We start from the raw sequence: 19,209 nt of genomic DNA on the forward strand, positions 1-19,209 counted from the left end.
AATAACTAAGTTGCAGTTCTGCAGTACTGCCTGTACGTACTTCTACTGTCACTATAGTCACCAAGGTAATGAAAGACCTGAATAGTAAAGCTTCTAAAAGAGAGAAAGGACTAGAGAAATATCAACACTTTTGGCAAAAGATTATTTCCTGTGAAAAAAATTCTTTTTCTAAAAAATTAAAGCTTTTTGAAAAATGCTCAAGATAAAAATGTATCATTTTTGTGAAATTTTCACCAAGATGTCCAGGAGAAYCATTTTAAAAATGATTATTGACAGTTTTTCCTCAACAGACACGTAGGTCACTTGCAAAATATAATTTTTCAAAGGAAAATGAAAAGGAGCTGGAAACAAGTTGTAGCTGAAATACTGMCGGTTGGTGATAGGTTGGTTCACGGACACAGAGGTCATTTGGTCTGGCTGCAGCCTTCCCCTAGGACAGCATGAAGCTTTATTCAGAAGAGATTTTCAGAAAACTCAGAAGATTTAAATGCATARGTTCCAATCTCTCCTTTAGCTAGCAATCGCATGAGCTCTCACTCTCTAAAGTAAGCTTCTTTAACTCTCGTTTAAGTGGCTGGACAGAGTCTCGGGCTTCGTTCTTCCAGCGCTTCCCCCTGTTTGAACTCCACCTGCCTCCAACAAAGCCTGGCGGCCTTCAGTGCGTGTCCAAGGCATCCAGCGCTTTGCAGAAGGTGCTTAGCACTTAACAGGATCAGCCCCTTCGCGACTCGTATGGTGTCCATCACCTCAGATGCCTTACAGTTTTTTAAATTATGCAACGCCCACCATATGTAGTTAGCTAAGTAAGCTGCTTTCATCTAACCTCAAATGTTTGTAATGCTTATAATCCCAATTAGGTGTCTGTATAAAGGAGGTCCCTGTTAAAGGCAGAAGGGAGGCATATTCTCCCATAAGAAAATTGAGGGATTTGACAGAAGTGTAAAGCTATAGCTTTGCAAGATTGCTTTGTTTTGGCCAAATATTTGACTGCTGGGGTTGTTCTTGAGGTCCCAGAGTTTAAACTTAGTTTTTCTGCAGGTCTTCTGGCAATAGATATATGTGAGAAAGKAGCTTGCCCATGGCAAGTCCTGACTCCTCTAAGCTATCAGCATCTTAGCTTGCCTTCTTGCCAGCCCTTTCTTACTCCTGTTTCAGCAAGTTTAACACCAGCATCAAGCACAAGGTCCCTTTCTGGGATGAAAAACTGTGAGTTCATCAGCCAAGATGCAGATTCCATTTTGGCCCATTTTAATTTCTCAGCTGGAAAAGCTGAATGGTCAGATTGTCCTGGTGATTCTGGTCATATTTCTTATGATCATTGATCTTTTGAAAAAGAGACGTCCTAGGAATTTCCCTCCAGGGCCACAGCTTTTTCCTCTCGTGGGAACCTTTGTGGATTTTAAGCAGCCCCTCCACCTTGCTCTGCAGAAGGTAAGAGCTCCATGGATGTTTATCCTATTACTAATATTTTACGTCTAAGTGAATTCTATCATTAAATCTGCGAAGCAGAGGCAACCTCTGAAGAACTACCTWTATAAGAAATCTTTAAAGTAGATGACAGTTCTTGGTTTTACCCTTCCTCTTCCACAGGAGCAGACAGGTTCAATGGGATAAGAAACCCCTAATTGAGGAAGAAGTCCTACACATTCCTCYGCAATTTTCCCACCCAGCCATAGGATCTCTTTCTGCCTGAGCACAGAAGAGGTTTGGAGAAGCTGAGTCAGGCTAGGGGAGAGATGGCAAGTGTCCTCTGATGAAATTTTCAGTGTTTTGACTATGCAAATCACCTCTGAAAATTTCACTGTCCTCTATGCTCAGAGGCCAACAATTTGTCCTRTTACGTGTGAAAGAAACATTAGGGCCCAGAGTTAAATGTCCCTGTGGAGGCTCCTTTGTCACAGAAGGAAGCAGTGACAGGTCTAGAAAGGTTTCCAGAGCCTTGACTCGCCCAAAGGCATTGAGTGATAAATTATACATATTGAGTATCTGTGCTGACAAGTGGGAAATAAGGTTCCGACTTGCTGGTTGTAAATAGTCTTTTTGGTGACGGACCTTTTATCTCTTGCTTCTTGCATCCAGCCTGGGTTTCCACAGGACACTGGCATATGTGTTCCCCAAAGGAGCCTCTGGGGAAGGCTGAAACTGCCACCTGCCTAGAAGGCTTTAGCCATCAAAGTGATAATTATACTTGTGATACAAAGGTCTTCTACAACATATGACACTAGGCTGGCTGCATTGAGGAAAAATCATACAGAGCTATCCCACTCAGGCAGCTCTTCAAGAGACATTGCCAAAGCTCTCAGGCTCCAAAATGGCCTCTTTTTCCCAGTAACTGGCCCACCCAGGCATCCTGTGAGATCTGCTGCTGCAGAAAGGGAGCAYGGTCAGAGCTGAAGTCTCTCAAAATACAGATACTGTATGCACATATTTCTGTGTGCTACAGAAGATCTAGACTTTGGGGGAAGCAACTACGTAATTGCAGAATGCCAAGGACTGAGACTTAGGCTTCCAGGCATTACATCATGAAAGTGATATTGATATGGGCATATGGAGAGAATTAGGACATGTCCTCAGGATATTTTGTTAGTAATATAATTAATAGCACTCCTTCACACAGTGACTGAGCCAGCCACTTGGCCCCAAACTGATTTCATGAGTCACCACCAAAATTCAGGGTGACCGTGTGTGGCCGTTCAGAGAGTTGTATTGAAGGAAACCACAGACTGAGCTACTTGGTGAAGTGGAGCCAGAGATAGGACATGACTACCTTCTCAAGATATCAGAGAACTCAATACTGAAAGGGAGAAACTAATGCTGGCAATGTCCATGCAAGAAAAATGAGTGTAAAGTGGCCATGAATGCATGCAAGCTTAAAATTAGCAGAAAGTCTAACCACCAGCAGTTGAATCACTTTCTGACTGGGACAGCTGGAGCAAGAAATGGAACTGCTTTTGATACAAAGTTCATGAAAAGAGGTTAGTTGTTCTGCTTTGCCCTCAGCAGCAAGAGCCTGGACTTGGTGATCCAGGTAACGCACTTCTGTGAAGAAGAGGGGAAGAGCAGGTAAATGTATTTGTTGTGCTGCAGGTACAAGGCAAAAAGTCATGTCCTCATGACCTGAGAACCTGAGGATGCAACCAGCTGGTGAAAGCCAGGTCATGCTTGCTACTGAACAAAACCAACCACTTCTCCCGTACTACAGCTTTCTGATGTTTTTATGCCATTTCCAGCCTCTGTAGACTCATAGAGTAGTTCAGGTTGGATGGGACCTGTGGAGTCTCTAGCCCAAACCCTTGCTCCAAGCAGAACTTAATTCAAAGCTAAATCAAATTGCTCAAGGCCTGGTCCAGGGGACTTTCAAAAATCTCCCTCTTCTCGCTGTTAGCCTGATACAAAGAGCAAGGAGCTCAGAGGAGCCTTTCTTTCAGCTTACTGCTCGGTACGGCAACATCTTCAGTGTGCAATTTGGAAGTCTGAGATTTGTGGTAGTCAGCGGATACCAGATGGTGAGAGAAGCTCTTGTCCATCAGGCTGAAATATTTGCAGATCGTCCAAATATTCCGCTTCTCCAAGAAATTTTTAGAGGCTTTGGTAAGTAGACCTACCGTGCTTTTGGTACAAATTCTTCAGCTATTCAGAATGATAACAATTTGAATGAAAAATATAGGCTGAATTCAGCCAAATGGTGCCAATAAAAGCTTGCATGGAGGCAGGCAAGAACTGAATTTGGTCTAATAACCTCATAGGTATATATTTTAATCTCTCTGGAAGCCCATTTATGAGTAAGACATATTTCAGTGCCCCAAAGCAGCCCTTTCCCTGCTCCTAACTGGGCCCRTGTTTCAGCAGGCACTTGCCCAAAGTGATCTGGCACGGGGCCATGGGCCGACGGCACTCAGCGTGGCCTTGGCATCCAGCAATCTGTACTCAGGCGTTTACTTTGGTGAAAGATGAGAAAGAAATGCAAGGCACTGTTTGACTTGAAGAGTTTTCCCCATTGGTTTTAAGTCCTCCTTTACTTTTCTTTGCTCCGGCTGCATGCAGCTCCAAAGAATGGGAAATGGTGCTCCTGCCTGCAGCGCTGCCAACAGCGTGATAGTACTTATAGTATTTTGGCTTACACCTTTTTTTCCCACGCAAAGTGACAAAGTAGCAGATTAAAGCAAATCCATAAAGCTAGATCTTCAGCATAAGCCAATTACTCTTGAATTTTAATTCCCAGGCAAAGCTATAGCTTTTAAATGTTTAAGGTTTTGTTTGCTTTTTTTTTTCTTTTTTTAAGGCCAATGGCCATTTATGAATCCTGCCACTCATACATGACATAGACAGAGGTTTTGTTTGCTGTTTTTTTCCACTTAAAGGGCTCATATCATCCAATGGGCATATATGGAGGCAGCAGAGAAAGTTTGCTTTATCAACGCTGAAAAGCATTGCTGTAAGTTTTGAGGAAAAAGTGCAAGAGGAAAGCCGGTATCTCGTCGAGATAATAGAGGAAGAGAAAGGTAAATTGTTAACATACACCAGCGTGTCCTAAGMTTTCAGCTGCCCTTTTGCCAACGAAGAGAGGGAAGGAAAACTCCTATTTCTGTACAGCTCCCAACATGCTCCAAGTATTTCCTCAGTAGCACCAAATCTCTATCTTGCAGTCCTAGACTGTGCCTTTTAGCGCTTATTTTAGCCCTCAAGCCTGCTATTTTAGGCCTTCCTTACCGCTACGAAGCAAAATCCATCCCAGGTGTTCATTCTGACTTGTGTGTTTATGTTGCCGGGAAAGCCCTTGCTCCGCTCTGCGGAGTCACGGACGCAGCGCTCACCGCATCAAGCGCTTGTGTTCAGGGGCTCCGTTAACCTCTGCCTGTCCTTGGTTTTGCAAAGTATTTTAAAACTTGTTTAGTCAGGGTTTCCTTTTGTGTCGTGCAYAGATGAAGCGTGTGCCTTGCTCTTTTACGGTCCAGCTTTTAAGAATTGCCAGAGGGATATTAGTAAGAATAATTTGTATGTTGGTACATGGGCGATGTTGCACTTCAGCTTTAAATAGAAGCAGATGGGGTTTAGCTAATTCTATAGCGCTATATATAGTAAACAAGAAAGATCTAAATAGGAATTGTGAAATTATATACTGAACTTGCTCCATTTTAATAGCTGTTGCGCTGAACAGGCCAAATAYCTCCCATTGCCAATTGATCATAGTCCTCTGCAGCCCTAATCAATAAACTAATTAAGCTGCTGTTTTGGGCCTTTCTTCRCATTTGTAGTGACAGATAGTGATTATGTCCATCATGTCCATCACGCTAATATCCGAGCACCATCCTGGTGTAATTACTGCCTTGCGGAGCAGGAAGATGAGCAGGGCTGAGCCCAGCACCTTGCATTACAAAGGGACCTTCCTCGCTGTACCGCCGGCAGCTCCCAGTTAGACTCAGTTTCCCACTGATGTTAGTTTTTTGTATCATGGCAAATGATACAAAGCCAGCCTTAGCAGCTGGGAGATGCCAGCACGCCCCGGAGGACAGTGGCCCGGCTGCCGGTCGATGCTCTCCCACGTCATGCCATGCTTGGCTCAGTTAAACCGAGCAGCACGGAGGAAGGCCGAGGAAAAGCTGAGCGTGAGCGGCGTGAGTCGCATCTACATGCACCGAGTCGATGCATGGAGCCGAGAGGTGCACCGCGGCTCTTTGCTCAGGAAAACGGTGCGGGTCCAGCTTTGGCGGCTCCGTGCCCACCGCCTTGGCTGGGAGCCGCTGGGAAAGYGCCGCAGCGTGCAGCAGGCAACCTCCCGCGTGGTTTTAGAGCCGGACTGAGCCAGGATTCCCCGGCCTCCTTGCGCCCGCATCCACCTTCCTCATCCTCRTTTCGCAGAGGGGGAAAACACGGTCCCCAGGGCTGGGGGGCGATGCCGGAGGCGGTGGTGGGGTGTAGCTGGCCAAGCATCCCAGGACCAGTCCTCATCTGCACCCAGGGTAAAAGCAGTTAATCCTGTAGGAGTGTTTTTTGACTGAGATTAAACAAGAGAAAAGAAAAAGAAAAAAAAACACTCTGTGTCTCTAATTCTGTTTCCTCCAGGACAACCATTTGACCCTCATTATAAAATTAACAGCGCTGTCTCAAATATTATCTGTTCTATAACTTTTGGGAACCGCTTCGACTACCATGACAACCGTTTCCAGGAACTGCTGCATTCGCTGGCTGAAACGCTGCTCCTCATAGGAAGTTTTTGGGGCCAGGTAAAGCCTGTCTGATTATTTTCAAACTTCACTTGTACATGAAGTGCTTGGCAACCCGCATTTCTAAGGCACAGAGGTAATCTGATTTCTCCCTGGGAAGGAAGGAGTCATGTTATAAGGGAAATGACCACGAGTATTGTTTTACATGTTTTTATGCATAAAATCCATCAAGCAAGCAAGTAAATTAAAATAACTCTACTAGTGGAGCTGGTAGAGCTAATGAATTGTACTGTCTGAACTGCAACACCCTGATTTTTTAACCTAAGAAATATTATTTTGCTCTGTTTGATGTCTTTACAGCTGTATAATGCGTTCCCCTTGGTGATGAGGTGGCTACCGGGACCCTTTAGGAAAATCTTTAGGCACTGGGAGAAACTTAAACGCTTTGTGAAAGGAGTGATTGCAAAACACAAGGAGGATCCGAATCAGGCTGAATCGGGAGATTACATTGATTGTTACCTGCAGGAAATCGAGAAGGTAAGGTGCAAATGGGGACCAGCTCCCCCAAACCCAAGGAATGAGCAGAGGAGACCTGGAGCTGTTTTGTCAAGGACGCTCGCGCCTGCCTGCGCTTACGAAACTTCAGCTTTGCCTTCCCCTTGCTACCTCTTTCATGTCAAACCTTCTGGCAACAGCAGGAGCTTGATCACTTTGAAAACATATAGTTTTTTTTTTCCTTCATCTGAAAGTATTTACACTAGGTCTTCTTCTGCCGCTCTGTGTAGGAGGACTCTCAGGAGACGTGTTTTTGGTTCTATGGGATCTCACAGGCCTGTTTCCTATTGTGAAATTTAACATTTACAAATGCTACCTGCTCCTGAAAGTCCCTACACAGCAACGAGAGCGGGTTTCAAAGCAGTCTGCAGGGTTTGGGGCAGGTCACATAATCTAACAAATGTAAGTAAAGGGTTGAAACTTTCAGCTCCAGGCAATCAGGAATAATAAACTAGCAACGGGACGTGAGTTATGCAAAGACGGCTTGGGACTCGGTCTTTGAAAGCACATCCCTCCCAAACAAGTTCCATGAGCTCCATAAGTCCCATAATTTCCATTCTCCTTTTCTTCCCAAGTGGAGGGGTGACACCAGTTCCTATTTCCACGAGGAAAACCTGCTGTGCTCCACCCTGGACCTCTTCCTGACCGGGACCGAGACGACCGCCACCGCTATCCGCTGGGCCTTGCTCTACATGGCCATGTACCCCCATGTCCAAGGTGGGATCATCAGCGGGAACAGCCACAGCTGGCTTTGCTGGCCTCAAAGCAGCCAGCACTGGGAAGGCCAAAACCAGCCCTTACCAGGCTTGTGGTGTATGCAGTGTAAACCACATATACAATTGTATACAAGATAACCACTAAAAATAGCTTTTTGCCACCCGAATCATCTGAGCTGGAGGCCCRTATTCACTAGAAGCAGTGGACAAAAATCCCTCTGGAGCCAGTAGAAATCTTTACCAAGCGCAGGCAGCTGTGAGTCTGGTCTCGTTTTCTGTCCCTGAACAACAACAGCTGAAATATCAGCCTATTTGCCTGAAGGAATCACACAGTGAAAATGAGGGGGGGGGACTTTCTTCACTGAGCTGAGAGAGCAAAAATCCCATGGGCTGTGTGGTCTCTGCCCTTCGTGCTCTGCGGCACAAGGAGAGGGACCATTGGGCAGTAGATGCAGAGATAACTGAAACTCAGAAAACGGCTTTAATATGAAAAATCTACAAGAGAAAACCAATAAATCATGGCTATTTCAGGAGAAACCTCTGGCTGTTTGAGCATAGATCCTTTTTTTCTTTTCTTTTTTTTTTTCCTTTTCCATAGAAAAAGTGCAGCTAGAAATTGACACTGTGATCGGGCAGGCTCGCCAGCCAGCGATGGACGACAAGGAAAACATGCCATACACCAGTGCAGTGCTGAGCGAAGTGCTGAGGATGGGCAACGTAGTCCCACTGGGGGTCCCCAGGATGTCCACCAGTGACACCACTCTGGCAGGCTTCCACCTTCCCAAGGTATGGGCAAGAAATCAGCCCCTCCGCTCACCTCCCTTGGCTTTGCATGAGCCAGGCTGATCATGTCCCAACCTCAGAAGTCCTCAGACTTTGATCTAGAAGGGATCAACCAGCAGGATCTTACCAGGATCTCCCAATGGCATAGAAACTATGAGCCATCCAGATGGATGCTGTAAAGCTGTTATGGATCTCACCTCTTTATGCAGGAGATCCTGTGGCAGAACCATGGTGTTGGTCATAATTTTCAGTTTCATGAAGTTTATTCTCAAACTTTATACAATATCCTCTCCACACATTATGTGAATAGAGTTCTGAGAAACATAGGGAAGTGTGTGGAAGAAGAGATTTATTAGGTCCACAGAATATCAAAAATCATCTAAGGTAAAAGTAGCGCTTGAAAAAAGCTAAGAAATAGATACTGATGCATATGTACCATTCTAGCACTATAAAAGCAAATTTCAAAAGTTAGATATATTTAGTCTCTTCCATGAACGAGTGGTTGCTTCATGGAAAATGAAACTCAAAACATTTGGGAATTTTGCTCCACATTGCTCAGAATATTTTTCTTTTTCTGATGGAGGATGTGGGCTTTAATCAGTTATTGTGCTGTTTTATTTAAACAACACAATAAAGAAGATCTGTTGAAAATTATTTGGTTAAGTTGCTTCAAATTCCTATGGGAACACAAGTTTCCTGATTTAAAATTGGCTTACATTAGCATAACATTTTGTTCTTAAAAAGTGTATTTTACTTCATGTGTACTTCATGTGCAGAGCTAACAATAAACTAGTCTGACAACACATCAGCTCTTCCTCTCCTGGTCTCCCATTCTCCTCCACCTTTCGCAGGGCACCACACTGCTGACCAGCCTGACTTCAATCATGTTTGACCAAAATGTGTGGGAGACTCCAGACACCTTTAATCCTGAACATTTCCTGGAAAACGGCCAGTACAGGAAGCGGGAGGCTTTCCTGCCTTTCTCTGCAGGTAGAAATGGAGGGAGGAAATGTGGGTTTTTTTGCCCGTGCAATGTCCTTTTTTTTAAGAACTCCTATATCAGAGCGGGCAGTACCACTCCTTGTCCAGCTTTCTGTCTCTGATAGCAGCCCATGTCCAGCATTTCCATCAGTGGAAAACWCTCTGCGACAGTTAATGCTCATTGCACTGAGCTATACTAGGGCAGTGGGGGAGAGAAAATTAATTTATTAGTGCAGGATGAAAAATAAGGCTTTTTCCTCTTGCATTAGCTGCTTAAATAGGCTTTTTCTGACTCCTTTCCCCGGTTCGTCTCTTCGAGCAGCCATGGCAATTTGCTCTGCAGTAAAGTTCTGGGGAAGGTTTCTGCAAAATGTGTGGGTGAACATTGCCACCTAACCTTGCGAAGGAGAAAAGCTCCGGCGAGCGAGCTCGGCCCGCGGTGTGTGCGCGAGAGGGGAGCTGGCGCAGCGGGTCCGCGGGGATGGCAAGTCCCTCCGTGCCGGACAGCTCGGACCTGGCAGCGTCCCCATGCTGGGGCTGGCCCGGCCGCGGAGGCTCGGCGGCGCTGGCAGACGCCCCGGCTCCCTACACACCGAAGGAAGTACCATGCACTAAGCTAAGGTTTTTGCCTAACTTTTTTTAAAGGAAATTCCCATGTCTGTAAACTTGTGATAGGAGCGGCTTGGGTTTGCTGTCACGTAAGCCCGTCGCTCACCGGCTGCTCTATCCTCTCCTGGCAGGCAAGCGGGCTTGTCCCGGCGAGCAACTCGCCAGAACAGAGCTGTTCATCTTCTTCACGGCCCTCCTGCAGAAATTCACCTTCCGGGCACCGGCCCACGTGGCACTGACCTTCGAGTTCACACTCAGTCTCACGCGCTGCCCCAAGCCCTTCCAGATCCGGGCGCTGCCTCGCTGCTGAGTGCGGCAAGGGGCTGTCCTGATTTCCCAGTGCTTCAGACCTTTGCAGTGGGAAGAAGCTACCTTTTCTCCACCAGCCCGTAACATTTTTGGATGAGGTGGTGGTCTCTGGATGCTCAAGGGCCAGCAGCCCACTGGACAAGCCGGACTGGGATGTGCACGCTCTGGGATCGTGCCACTGTGACGATTCAACCATCCAGGTGTCCACGGCAAGCAGTCAATGCCAACCCTGACGGCTCAGGTAGCCTTAGGTCTGCTGTGGTATGAGGTCCCCACACTCCCACATTGTGTGGAGAGACCATATCTCAGCCAAGATCCTGGCAAYGGCAGCATTCAGGTTTCTCTCATGCATATACAGAAATTCTGATGAGGAAGCTATAGGACCATAGGCCATGCTGAGCAGGAGCAAACACAGAGCCCTGCTTCCAGGCAGGTCTTGAATAGAAATTTAATATTACACTTGTCTGAGGAGGAAAAGCTTATCCAAAATAGTTTGTGCTAATAAGGCACACAGTGGAAAAGCGGCAAAAAACAGTCATATTGRAGATGCTTGGGCATGGTTTAGGCACAGCCAAGGAGAGTGACATGCAGGGGGGAGCCGGCAGCAGTCAAAAGATGAAGCAAAGCAGTGGCTTCGTGCTGCGAGGTCACCAGCTTTCCCTTTGCCCTTCTGCCCCGGCAAAGACTCATGCTCGCTGCTGTGCTGGGTTTTGCTCCAGTGAGGTCGCACCACACTCCACCGTTCCCATGACAGCCTGGGGGCAGCCTGAAAACACTGTGAAGGATGTCGAACCTTACCCCAGTAAATAAATTAAGGATGCAATTTGTACTGAGTTTTTCCATTTATATAACCTAACATTAACGCTTAGTGTCCTACGCTGTCTCCTGTGTGCTTTTGTTTGGAACATAAACACAGCAAAGTGCTTTTTTCCCCTCTTTTCCATCTCTTTTTTTTTTCCTTCTGGTCTTTCGTAAGTGACTTTTATATGTATGCGGATCTCAGATACTCGATAGCTAGCAAGAAAACTAAATCACGTTTCACAGCCAGCAGCAGCGCTCGCGGCGGCGGGGAGCGCGACCGTGCAGTTGCGGCTCTGTGCCGCACGGGAGTGTGCTCTGCACAGCACATCCTGCTCCCCCTCGCCCGGCGGTTTGCAAATGAGCCTCACTTCCCACTGATCATTTTAACYCCCCTTCAGTCTTAACTAATATTTTGCAGTCACAGACTCTCTCCCCCGCTTTTTTTTTGAAATGAGAAAATGTAATAGATCTGTGGATTTTTTTCCCCCTCTGAGGTTTTCAAAGCTGTTCAGGACAGGATGTTCRTCTYCTCCAGCCCGCAGCGCTCAGTCTGCCTGCACTTTGGAGTAGCTCTGACCTCTGATACTTCTGTACAACTAAATATTACATCCTTTGGCTGAGTAAACAGGTTTTCACTTCTTTGATTTTACAATTTTAAACTTGCATTTCCCTGTTCTTGTACTGTTTCCTTCTCCATTCGCGGTGCCTCATGTGAAAAAATAAAGAGTTGCAATCACTTTTCTTCCTGCAATCATTTGCAAAAAGGCATTTTTTAAATGTACTGCTCTCATATCGTAAAGGAGGAAGGCATGAATTTCTCTAGTTATTGACCAGAGCATCTCATGGGATGGGATGTGGGAACATACAGACCGCTGCAGGCTCAGGCCTGGAGTGTTTGACGACCACAAGTACTAAGAGAGCTTCTCCTCAAAGGCACCTTTCTCCATTTACGTAAAACACTAATTTAACCTGGCAAATGCAAACTGCTGCTGCAGGTGASGGGCGACCGCCGGCCCCGGTGAGACCTTACCAGGCACCCAGCAGCCCAAGCAGGGGRGCCAGGAGGCGAGGGCATGGAGCAGGGAGGAAGGAGCAGGGAGCGCAGCGGGAACGCTGCACGGTGACACTGCAGCAAGGGTTTCAAACCTCCTACAGCAAGCTCGGCTCTGTCCTTTTGACAAGTGTGCCACAAAAAACGATTTGAGGAGTTTTGTAAGGCAGTAGGGGCCAGTGGGAGGAGCTGAAAGAGGTTTGCTTTTTTTTTTTTTTTTTTCCAATGAGAGAAGAAGTACACGAGTTTAATCAAGAAAGCATGAGAACAAAAATCTTCCATTAATGGAAAAAAAATGGCTTTTAACTTTAAAATCAGCCTGGAGAGAGGTGGAGCGCCGCAACAAGGCTGGCAGCCGGTCAGCACGAGCGGCTTTGCGCCGCTCGCGCATGTGCACCCGTCTCCCCCGCGCACTTTGCCCCTCTCCCTTTGCAGACGCAGGCGCGCTGCCACTGCCGGGTGCCGGGCGCCGGGCGCAGGGGCCGGGGCTGCTGGCGGCGCAACCCTCTGCAGYTCCCCATGCTGCGCCTCCTGGGCGAGAGCGGGCCCAGCATGGCCCTCCAGAGCTTCCTGGTCTTCCTGGGCATCTTCCTCCTTGTTGCCGACTACATGAGGAGGAGAAAGCCCCAAAACTTCCCCCCGAGCCCCTTTGCGCTCCCCTTCCTGGGGCACATCCTCAYCAKGGACTTCAGCAATCCCACGAARGTGRTACAGGAGGTAAGGAGCTTGCGAGCGCGGGCGAGAGCAGGGAGGGCAAAGGAGACACAAGCWCAGGTGGGAAGGGGCCGTGCGGTTACATGCCACATTGAACACAGGGAAAGAGGTTAATCCAAGCAAAAGTGGCCCACGAGGAACCACCAGGTGMGGAGGAGGCCACAGAGACCHCCACCAAGGGCAGGGTAGGGCTGCGGGAGCTTTGCACGATGTGGGTGACGTTTGWGCAGGCACAGAGGAGGTGACAAACACTGATGTTCCTCTGGGCAAAGTGCACAGCACGGCAGAGGTGATAGCACCACCACCACAGCAGTCCCACAGCTGATATCACCACCACCATAGGAGTCCCACAGCTTTGGCTGCAAAGAGAGTGAGACACGAGCTGGCAAAGCCCTGCTAAACAGAGACAACACTTGAAAACAGAGCCTGAAGGGCTTCATTTAATTCATTACCAATTAACGCCAACTTCCCATCGCTGATTTGGGTAGTGAGAAAAAAGGAGACCATCCACTATCAATCGTCCACTTCAGTAGCCCCCCTCTCCCTGCTCAGCCCTCCCTTCTTCCTCCCAGCTCCCCTGACTTTTGCTGTGGGATTTGCTCAACTCCCCAGTCCCTCATTCCCCTCCACMACGCTTTGCTCTCAGTGGCTTTTGATCTGCTCGTGTCCCTGCCCCGGCGGGGGTTGCCCCCGGCCACAGTCCCTGCGGGGCGTCCCTGCAGGCAGATTCATCATTTCCCCTCCTACCCCACCACAGCTTACTGAAAAATACGGAAACATCTTCAGCCTGCATATGGGCCGAATGTCCTATGTCTTCGTCAGCAGCATCCCGATGGTTAAGGAGGTGTTGGTAAACCAAGCTGAAAACTTCCTAGATCGCCCAGAAATCATCCAGGCAGAAGTCTTCAGCAGCCGCGGTGAGTTTGTCTCTTGCAGGACAAGTGTTTGAGGCAGGAGGTCTGAGCATGCACCATACAAAACACCTGTTTGCCCATGAATGAAGCCATCCATGACCACCACGATGCGCTTGGCCGCTCAACTGGGCCAAACAGCAGAGTTAATGCTTTTTCWCCACAATAATGGGAGCAACTTTAGCTCACGGTGGGTCCTCGCCCTTTTATTCCAGGATTGACCTCCTCTAACGGACATACTTGGAAACAGCAGAGAAGATTTGCCCTGTCGACGCTCAGGAACTTTGGCCTGGGGAAGAGGAGCCTGGAGGAGCGGATACAGCAGGAATGCCGGTACCTCACCGACGCCGTCGGGGAAGAGCAGGGTGAGGCTGGCCCTGCCCGTCGCCCYGCATGGATCCCTGCGTGCTAAAGCCTGCTAAAAACCACCTCACYTTGCAGCCTCTGCCAACAACCTTCTAACAACCAGCTTCCTTTCACAGCTGGTTGGCCCTCCAATTAGMTGATTAATGTAAAGAGGCAACACGCAAASCATTATTCAAAGCCTGCGTTCAAYACTGCTTGCTTTGAGCYCTCCTGAGAAGCAGGAGCACCTCTARGYTCCACTGTTCCCACTTAACCCAAAGGCCTTTAGCTCTTTCTACACCCCTTGCTTTCCATCATGTGACTGGTCCCATCCTGAATCAGGACTGCGGGCACAACCCACTGTTCKTTCTATCTCCTCTCCAGGGCATCCTTTTGACCCTCACTTTAAGGTCAATAATGCCGTTTCCAACATCATCTGCTCGGTCACCTTTGGCGATCGGTTTGAGTACCACAACGAGCAATTCCAAAAGCTGCTGCAGCTGATGGACAAGCTGGTGGTGCTCCACGGCCACCCCCTCAACCAGGTACAGCTCCCCGGTGGGTGCTCATTTGTGCAAGGCCTCGGCTGCTCCTCTGGAATAGGCCGCACAACTTGCAGCGTAGTAATTCAGCAAGCRTGGTTTACCAGGCGCGTCAAGTTTTCATAACACAATCCTACTGTTTAATTAACCCTTTCTTTTTGTATCCCAAGCTCTACATTTTATTCCCAGGTATAATGAAGTACCTCCCTGGACCTCACAAGAACATTTCTAAAATCTGTAAGATGCTGAACAGTTTTGTGTGTGACATAATCGCTAAGCACAAGGAGGACTGGCACCCCTCCGAAAGCCGGGACTTCATCGACAGCTACCTGCAGGAGATGGCGAAGGTCAGACAGCCTGGGCAAGCCCTCCCGCGGCTCCGTTTAGAACTCAGGAGCAGCCAGAAATCAATCCAAATTCTCCATTTAACCCATGCGTGTATGCGTATGGMCAAATCRAAGCTCGGGARGGACTCGGGTTCAGGACAGGGTGAGGACGTCCGCTCAKCTTTATGCTGCAGCRTGTTTGTTGGAGGCACAGGACTAAAACCACGGCTAAACACGAGCACAACGGCTGTGCTGAGCCCAGAGGGCGAGGGYGAAGGGGGCTGGATGGGACCTCTTCCTGCCTAGGGAGGGGCAGGGGGCTCACGGCGTCTGCCCAAAGCTGTAGGACGAGCTCAGCACCAGGCAGGATTCAGCGCGGTCTCCGCACTGTCTCCACTGGTCATGTGGCGCTGAAACACCCTTCTGTTAAGGACGACGGCAGCGGGTGCTTCTGCGAGGAGAATCTTGCRGCTTGCACGCTGGACCTTTTCTTTGCCGGAACCGAGACGACATCCACAACCATCCGCTGGGCTTTGCTGTACATGGCCCTGTACCCAGAAATTCAAGGTGAGAGGAGTCACAGGTCAATAGCAACAAACCCCCCTCTTGCTCCACAGACCTTTTTAGGGGAGGGTTGGTTTGGCCTCTCTTATTTACTGTGCTCTTAACGACTTCTGCTCTTGGCACACAGCGCGCGTGCAAGCGGAGATCGACGCAGTCGTGGGGCAGGCTCGGCAGGTGGCCCTGGGGGACCGCGACAGCATGCCCTACACCAACGCCGTCATCCACGAGGTGCAGAGGAAGAGCAACATCCTCCCCTTCAGCGTCCCACGGATGACCACGCAGGACACGACGCTGGGGGGCTTCTTCTTGCCCAAGGTCAGCCCTTAGCACAACAGGAAAGCTGCTCTTTTGGGGGAAGCTCGCCGGGGCGARMGGGRAGCYGCAAGCGCCGCCGCCGTCCTGCCGCGTCCCGGGTGGACGAAGGGCCTTAGCGCAGCCTCGTCCCCTTGACGGGCTCCGCTGCTGCTCCTGCTCACGGTGGAAAGGGAAGGTCGTAGGCAGAGCAGCGGCCGAGACGGCGCTCAGGCATTTTGTGCTTCTCGTAGGGCACTGTTTTGATGCTGAATTTCACCTCCCTGCTCTTTGACAAGAAGGAGTGGGAAACCCCCGACGCTTTTAACCCTGAGCACTTCCTGAAGGACGGCCAGTTCTGGAGGAGAGAGGCTTTCATACCCTTTTCCCTGGGTAAGGGCCGTTGCCGCCTTCTCGGCGCTTTCGCCCTYGGGCGCTGGGACGGGTCTGCTGCGGAGCACGTGGAGGGGAAGCAGGGCGGCGCCGGCCCCAAGCGCAGCTCCCCTCGCCCCAGGGCCGCCCGTGGGGACAGACCCGCCGCTCAGGCCAGCTGGCACAGCCACGGCACACYGGAGCAAACGCCCTCCTCTGGGCTCCCTTCCCACGCAGGGAACAGCGTGAACGGCTAAAGAAATCGCACAGACRCGCAGGAGACCCCAGAAACACCTTCGGGGCGAGGGCGGCCACCCTGCGCCCTGGGTCCCAYGTTGCTCAGGTCATGGGGGGTTTGCCGCAGGGGCAGCAGGAACTTTTTCAAAAGCTTTCCGGAATCACAGAATGAGGGAGGTTGGAAGGGACCTCTGAAGATCATCTAGTCCAACCTCCTCCCTGCTCAGCACGGTCACCTAGAGCATGTTAGAGAGGATTGTATGCAGACGGGCCTTGAAGATCTCCAGAGAAGGAGACCCCACAACTCAAGATGAGGCCTTGCCAGGGCTGAGGAAAGGGGCAGGATCACCTCACCCGATCTGCTGGCAACACTGGCCTCCYTGGTCACAAGGGCACGTTGCTGGCTCATGGTCAACTTGTCAACCACCAGCACTCCCAGGTCCTTCTCTGCAGAGCTGCTCTCCAGAAGGCCAGCCCCCAGCTTGTACTGGTGCCTAGGGTTATTCCTCTGTAGGTGCAGGACTCTGCACTTGCCCTTGTTGAACCTCAGGAGGTTCGTCTCCGCCCACCTCTCCAGAGAGACCTCCAGGTCTCTCTGAATGGCAGCACAGCCCTCAGGTGTGTCAGCCACTCCTCCCAGCTTGGCATCATCAGCAAATTTGCTGAGGAGGCACTCTGTCCCTTCATCCAGGTCACTGGTGAATATCACATCCCGCCTCCGGCATTTTAGTTGCATTCGGCACAGGCAAAATGAACGGGGCCACCTCGCGTGGGCGCCCTCGGAGAGCGCACGGCCGTGTAGCTTCTCCGAGCACCGGGGCACGAAGCTCTGCTGATCAAACGTGCGCTGCTGCGGTTCGGGTCACAGCGCTCATCCCAGGAACGCGGGAACGTGGCCAAAGCGGGGGCACAGGAGAGGGCTTTCCCTGCAGAAAGCGCTGCCCTCTCCCCACGACCCCGGCTGCCGCTCTTTCCGCAGGGAAGCGCGCCTGCCTGGGCGAGCAGCTGGCCCGCACCGAGCTCTTCCTCTTCTTCACGGCCCTGCTGCAGAAGTTCACCTTCCGGCCGCCGCCGGACGCCCCGCTCAGCCTCCGCKTCAAGCTGGGCATSACRCAGCACCCGCTGCCCTACCGCATCTGCGCCTTGCCGCGCTAGCGGAGCTCCTGCCGCCGCCAAGCAAACGCCTCCGCTTCGGTCCCCAGTGCCCGAAGAGCCACTCCGTCCTCCGCGGGGTAGAGAGCGGCACCAGCCCTYGTTCTACGGCGTGAGCACGGGCAGCGGTTGCCAGCGGTTCTCTTTYGGTTWCCCCTGACTGATAATCTACAAATAAAAGTTATTCCATAATGTCCGTTTTCTGCAGTCGAATACATCCTTGCAGAAACGCTGTTGCCAGAAAGCATTTTTCAAAGCAAAGCCCCACGAGCAGTGCTGCTGATTCCCCGGCGCTGCACGGACGCAGCAGACCAGCCCCGGCCTCAGTCCAGGGCTCGTTAACTCGAGCAATGCATTCACTTCGCAGCTGCTGCACCCCCGGGTCCCAGCGAGCCGAAGCCACGCGAGACCTCCAAGCTCCCACCAGCGGTGTGGGCAGCCGCCGCTGCTCCCCACAGTGCTATTGTAATGCGCCTCCAAATTTCCGGGTGCTGGCCCAAAGAAGCGAGGTTAAAGCAATCTGTTCCTCTTCAGTTCTCGCTAACAGTTTTTTGCCTTTTTTTTTTGCTCTTCCCCCCTCCCCCAGTCCCAAAGGAAGAATTCTTGCTACAATTAAGTCATCTTAAGAAGAATAGCAAGATTTTTCATGGAGGTGTTAATGCCTAGCTGGGTTTTCAATGCGTTTAGCCTTCCTTTTCCCTGCTCGCACAAGCGAACTGTCTTTCATCTTCCTTCCTCATCTCATCCCCTCCCCCCCCGCCCTCGGTCAGGACACCGGTGAGGAGCCATCCCCTCAGAGCTGCAGAAGTCTAGGAAGTTCAGTGAACTTCTATGTTTTTTTTTTTTTTTTTTGTTTGCTTGTTTGTTTGTTTTTCCCTCTTCCTGTGGAGAGGCAGAGGAGATAGCTGGAAGTAGGCTCAGCACCTGGGATTCCCTGGAAGAGGGTGAGGGGAGCCAAGCCATGATAAATTGCTGCTGTGTGCAAACTTACTCCCTAAGCACTTCACACTGGTGCGTACCATCTGACCTATTTTTCCACTCCTTGGCTCAGACTGCAGTTTCCTTTCCCAGGCTGTTGCTATATTCAAAATCTTCCTCCACATCCCCCTTGGCCTCTGTTCAGCCAGTAAGTGAGGGGTGGGGGGAGAAGGGGAACCAACCAACAGAAACAAATATATCCTAAACCACATGTTTCACAAGACTGTCTTGCACCAGCATTCCTTGGATTTTTTAAGATAGTAGTCCTGCTCCTGTCTTTGCCCAAACCACCTGAGAATTGTCCTCCTACCCCTCACAGCTCTAAGCGGTCTTCAAATTGCCTCTCTGCTCAGTCCAAGTATAGCTTAAATACTTCTCCCCTCAAAACACACACTTTCTGCTGTACTGTTTGACTCTGAAGGAGCTACCAGAAAAGACATAAGCAGACAGGGCCACTTGTTTAGTCCATGCAGAAACTCTGCCTTTGAAGGTTGCCTCACTGGCCAAAGCCCTTTGAAAACAAGCTTCTGGGCACAGCACATCCTTGCTAGCCCACTCCTTGATCAAGGGGCTGCACTCAGAAAGGCAGCGGTATCTCTGGTTTTGTCCCCTGCAGCAGTCCCCCTCAGGCTGACCTCAACATGGGCTGAAAACATCCTGCAGCTTGGCTCGTGCTTCCTGTGCAGCTGAGACTCTTTCCTTCCCTTTACCATCAAATAAACATCTGCGATTCTTGTTCTTTAACTGAAAGTCCTTTCAAGTCATGCCTCAGAAATAAGGAAAAAGGGCTCTTCCATATCTGGCCACT

At 49.9% G+C, this 19,209-nt stretch overlaps 2 protein-coding genes across 2 annotated transcripts; both read left to right on the forward strand.

Moving 5' to 3' along the window:
* Positions 1-1,224: 1,224 nt before the first annotated feature.
* On the forward strand, positions 1,225-10,191 carry LOC146594056 (cytochrome P450 2J2-like). Its single transcript, XM_085307956.1, has 9 exons — positions 1,225-1,431; positions 3,429-3,591; positions 4,362-4,502; positions 6,064-6,224; positions 6,525-6,701; positions 7,295-7,436; positions 8,034-8,221; positions 9,070-9,208; positions 9,940-10,191. The coding sequence occupies exons 1-9, from the start codon at positions 1,225-1,227 to the stop codon at positions 10,116-10,118; spliced, it is 1,497 nt and encodes a 498-aa protein (XP_085164082.1). The 3' UTR covers positions 10,119-10,191.
* A 2,204-nt stretch (positions 10,192-12,395) lies between these two features.
* On the forward strand, positions 12,396-17,491 carry LOC146594057 (cytochrome P450 2J4-like). The gene is made up of 9 exons (XM_085307957.1): positions 12,396-12,686; positions 13,441-13,600; positions 13,810-13,959; positions 14,324-14,484; positions 14,652-14,828; positions 15,239-15,374; positions 15,499-15,686; positions 15,917-16,055; positions 17,251-17,491. Exons 1-9 carry the CDS (start codon positions 12,489-12,491, stop codon positions 17,424-17,426), a joined length of 1,485 nt encoding a protein of 494 aa, XP_085164083.1. The 5' UTR covers positions 12,396-12,488; the 3' UTR covers positions 17,427-17,491.
* The last annotated feature ends 1,718 nt before the right edge of the window (positions 17,492-19,209 follow it).

This window comes from Rhea americana, unplaced genomic scaffold (genome assembly GCF_003343005.1).
Source record: "Rhea americana isolate MKP2758 unplaced genomic scaffold, rheAme1 scaffold_27, whole genome shotgun sequence".
Lineage (NCBI taxonomy): Eukaryota > Metazoa > Chordata > Aves > Rheiformes > Rheidae > Rhea > Rhea americana.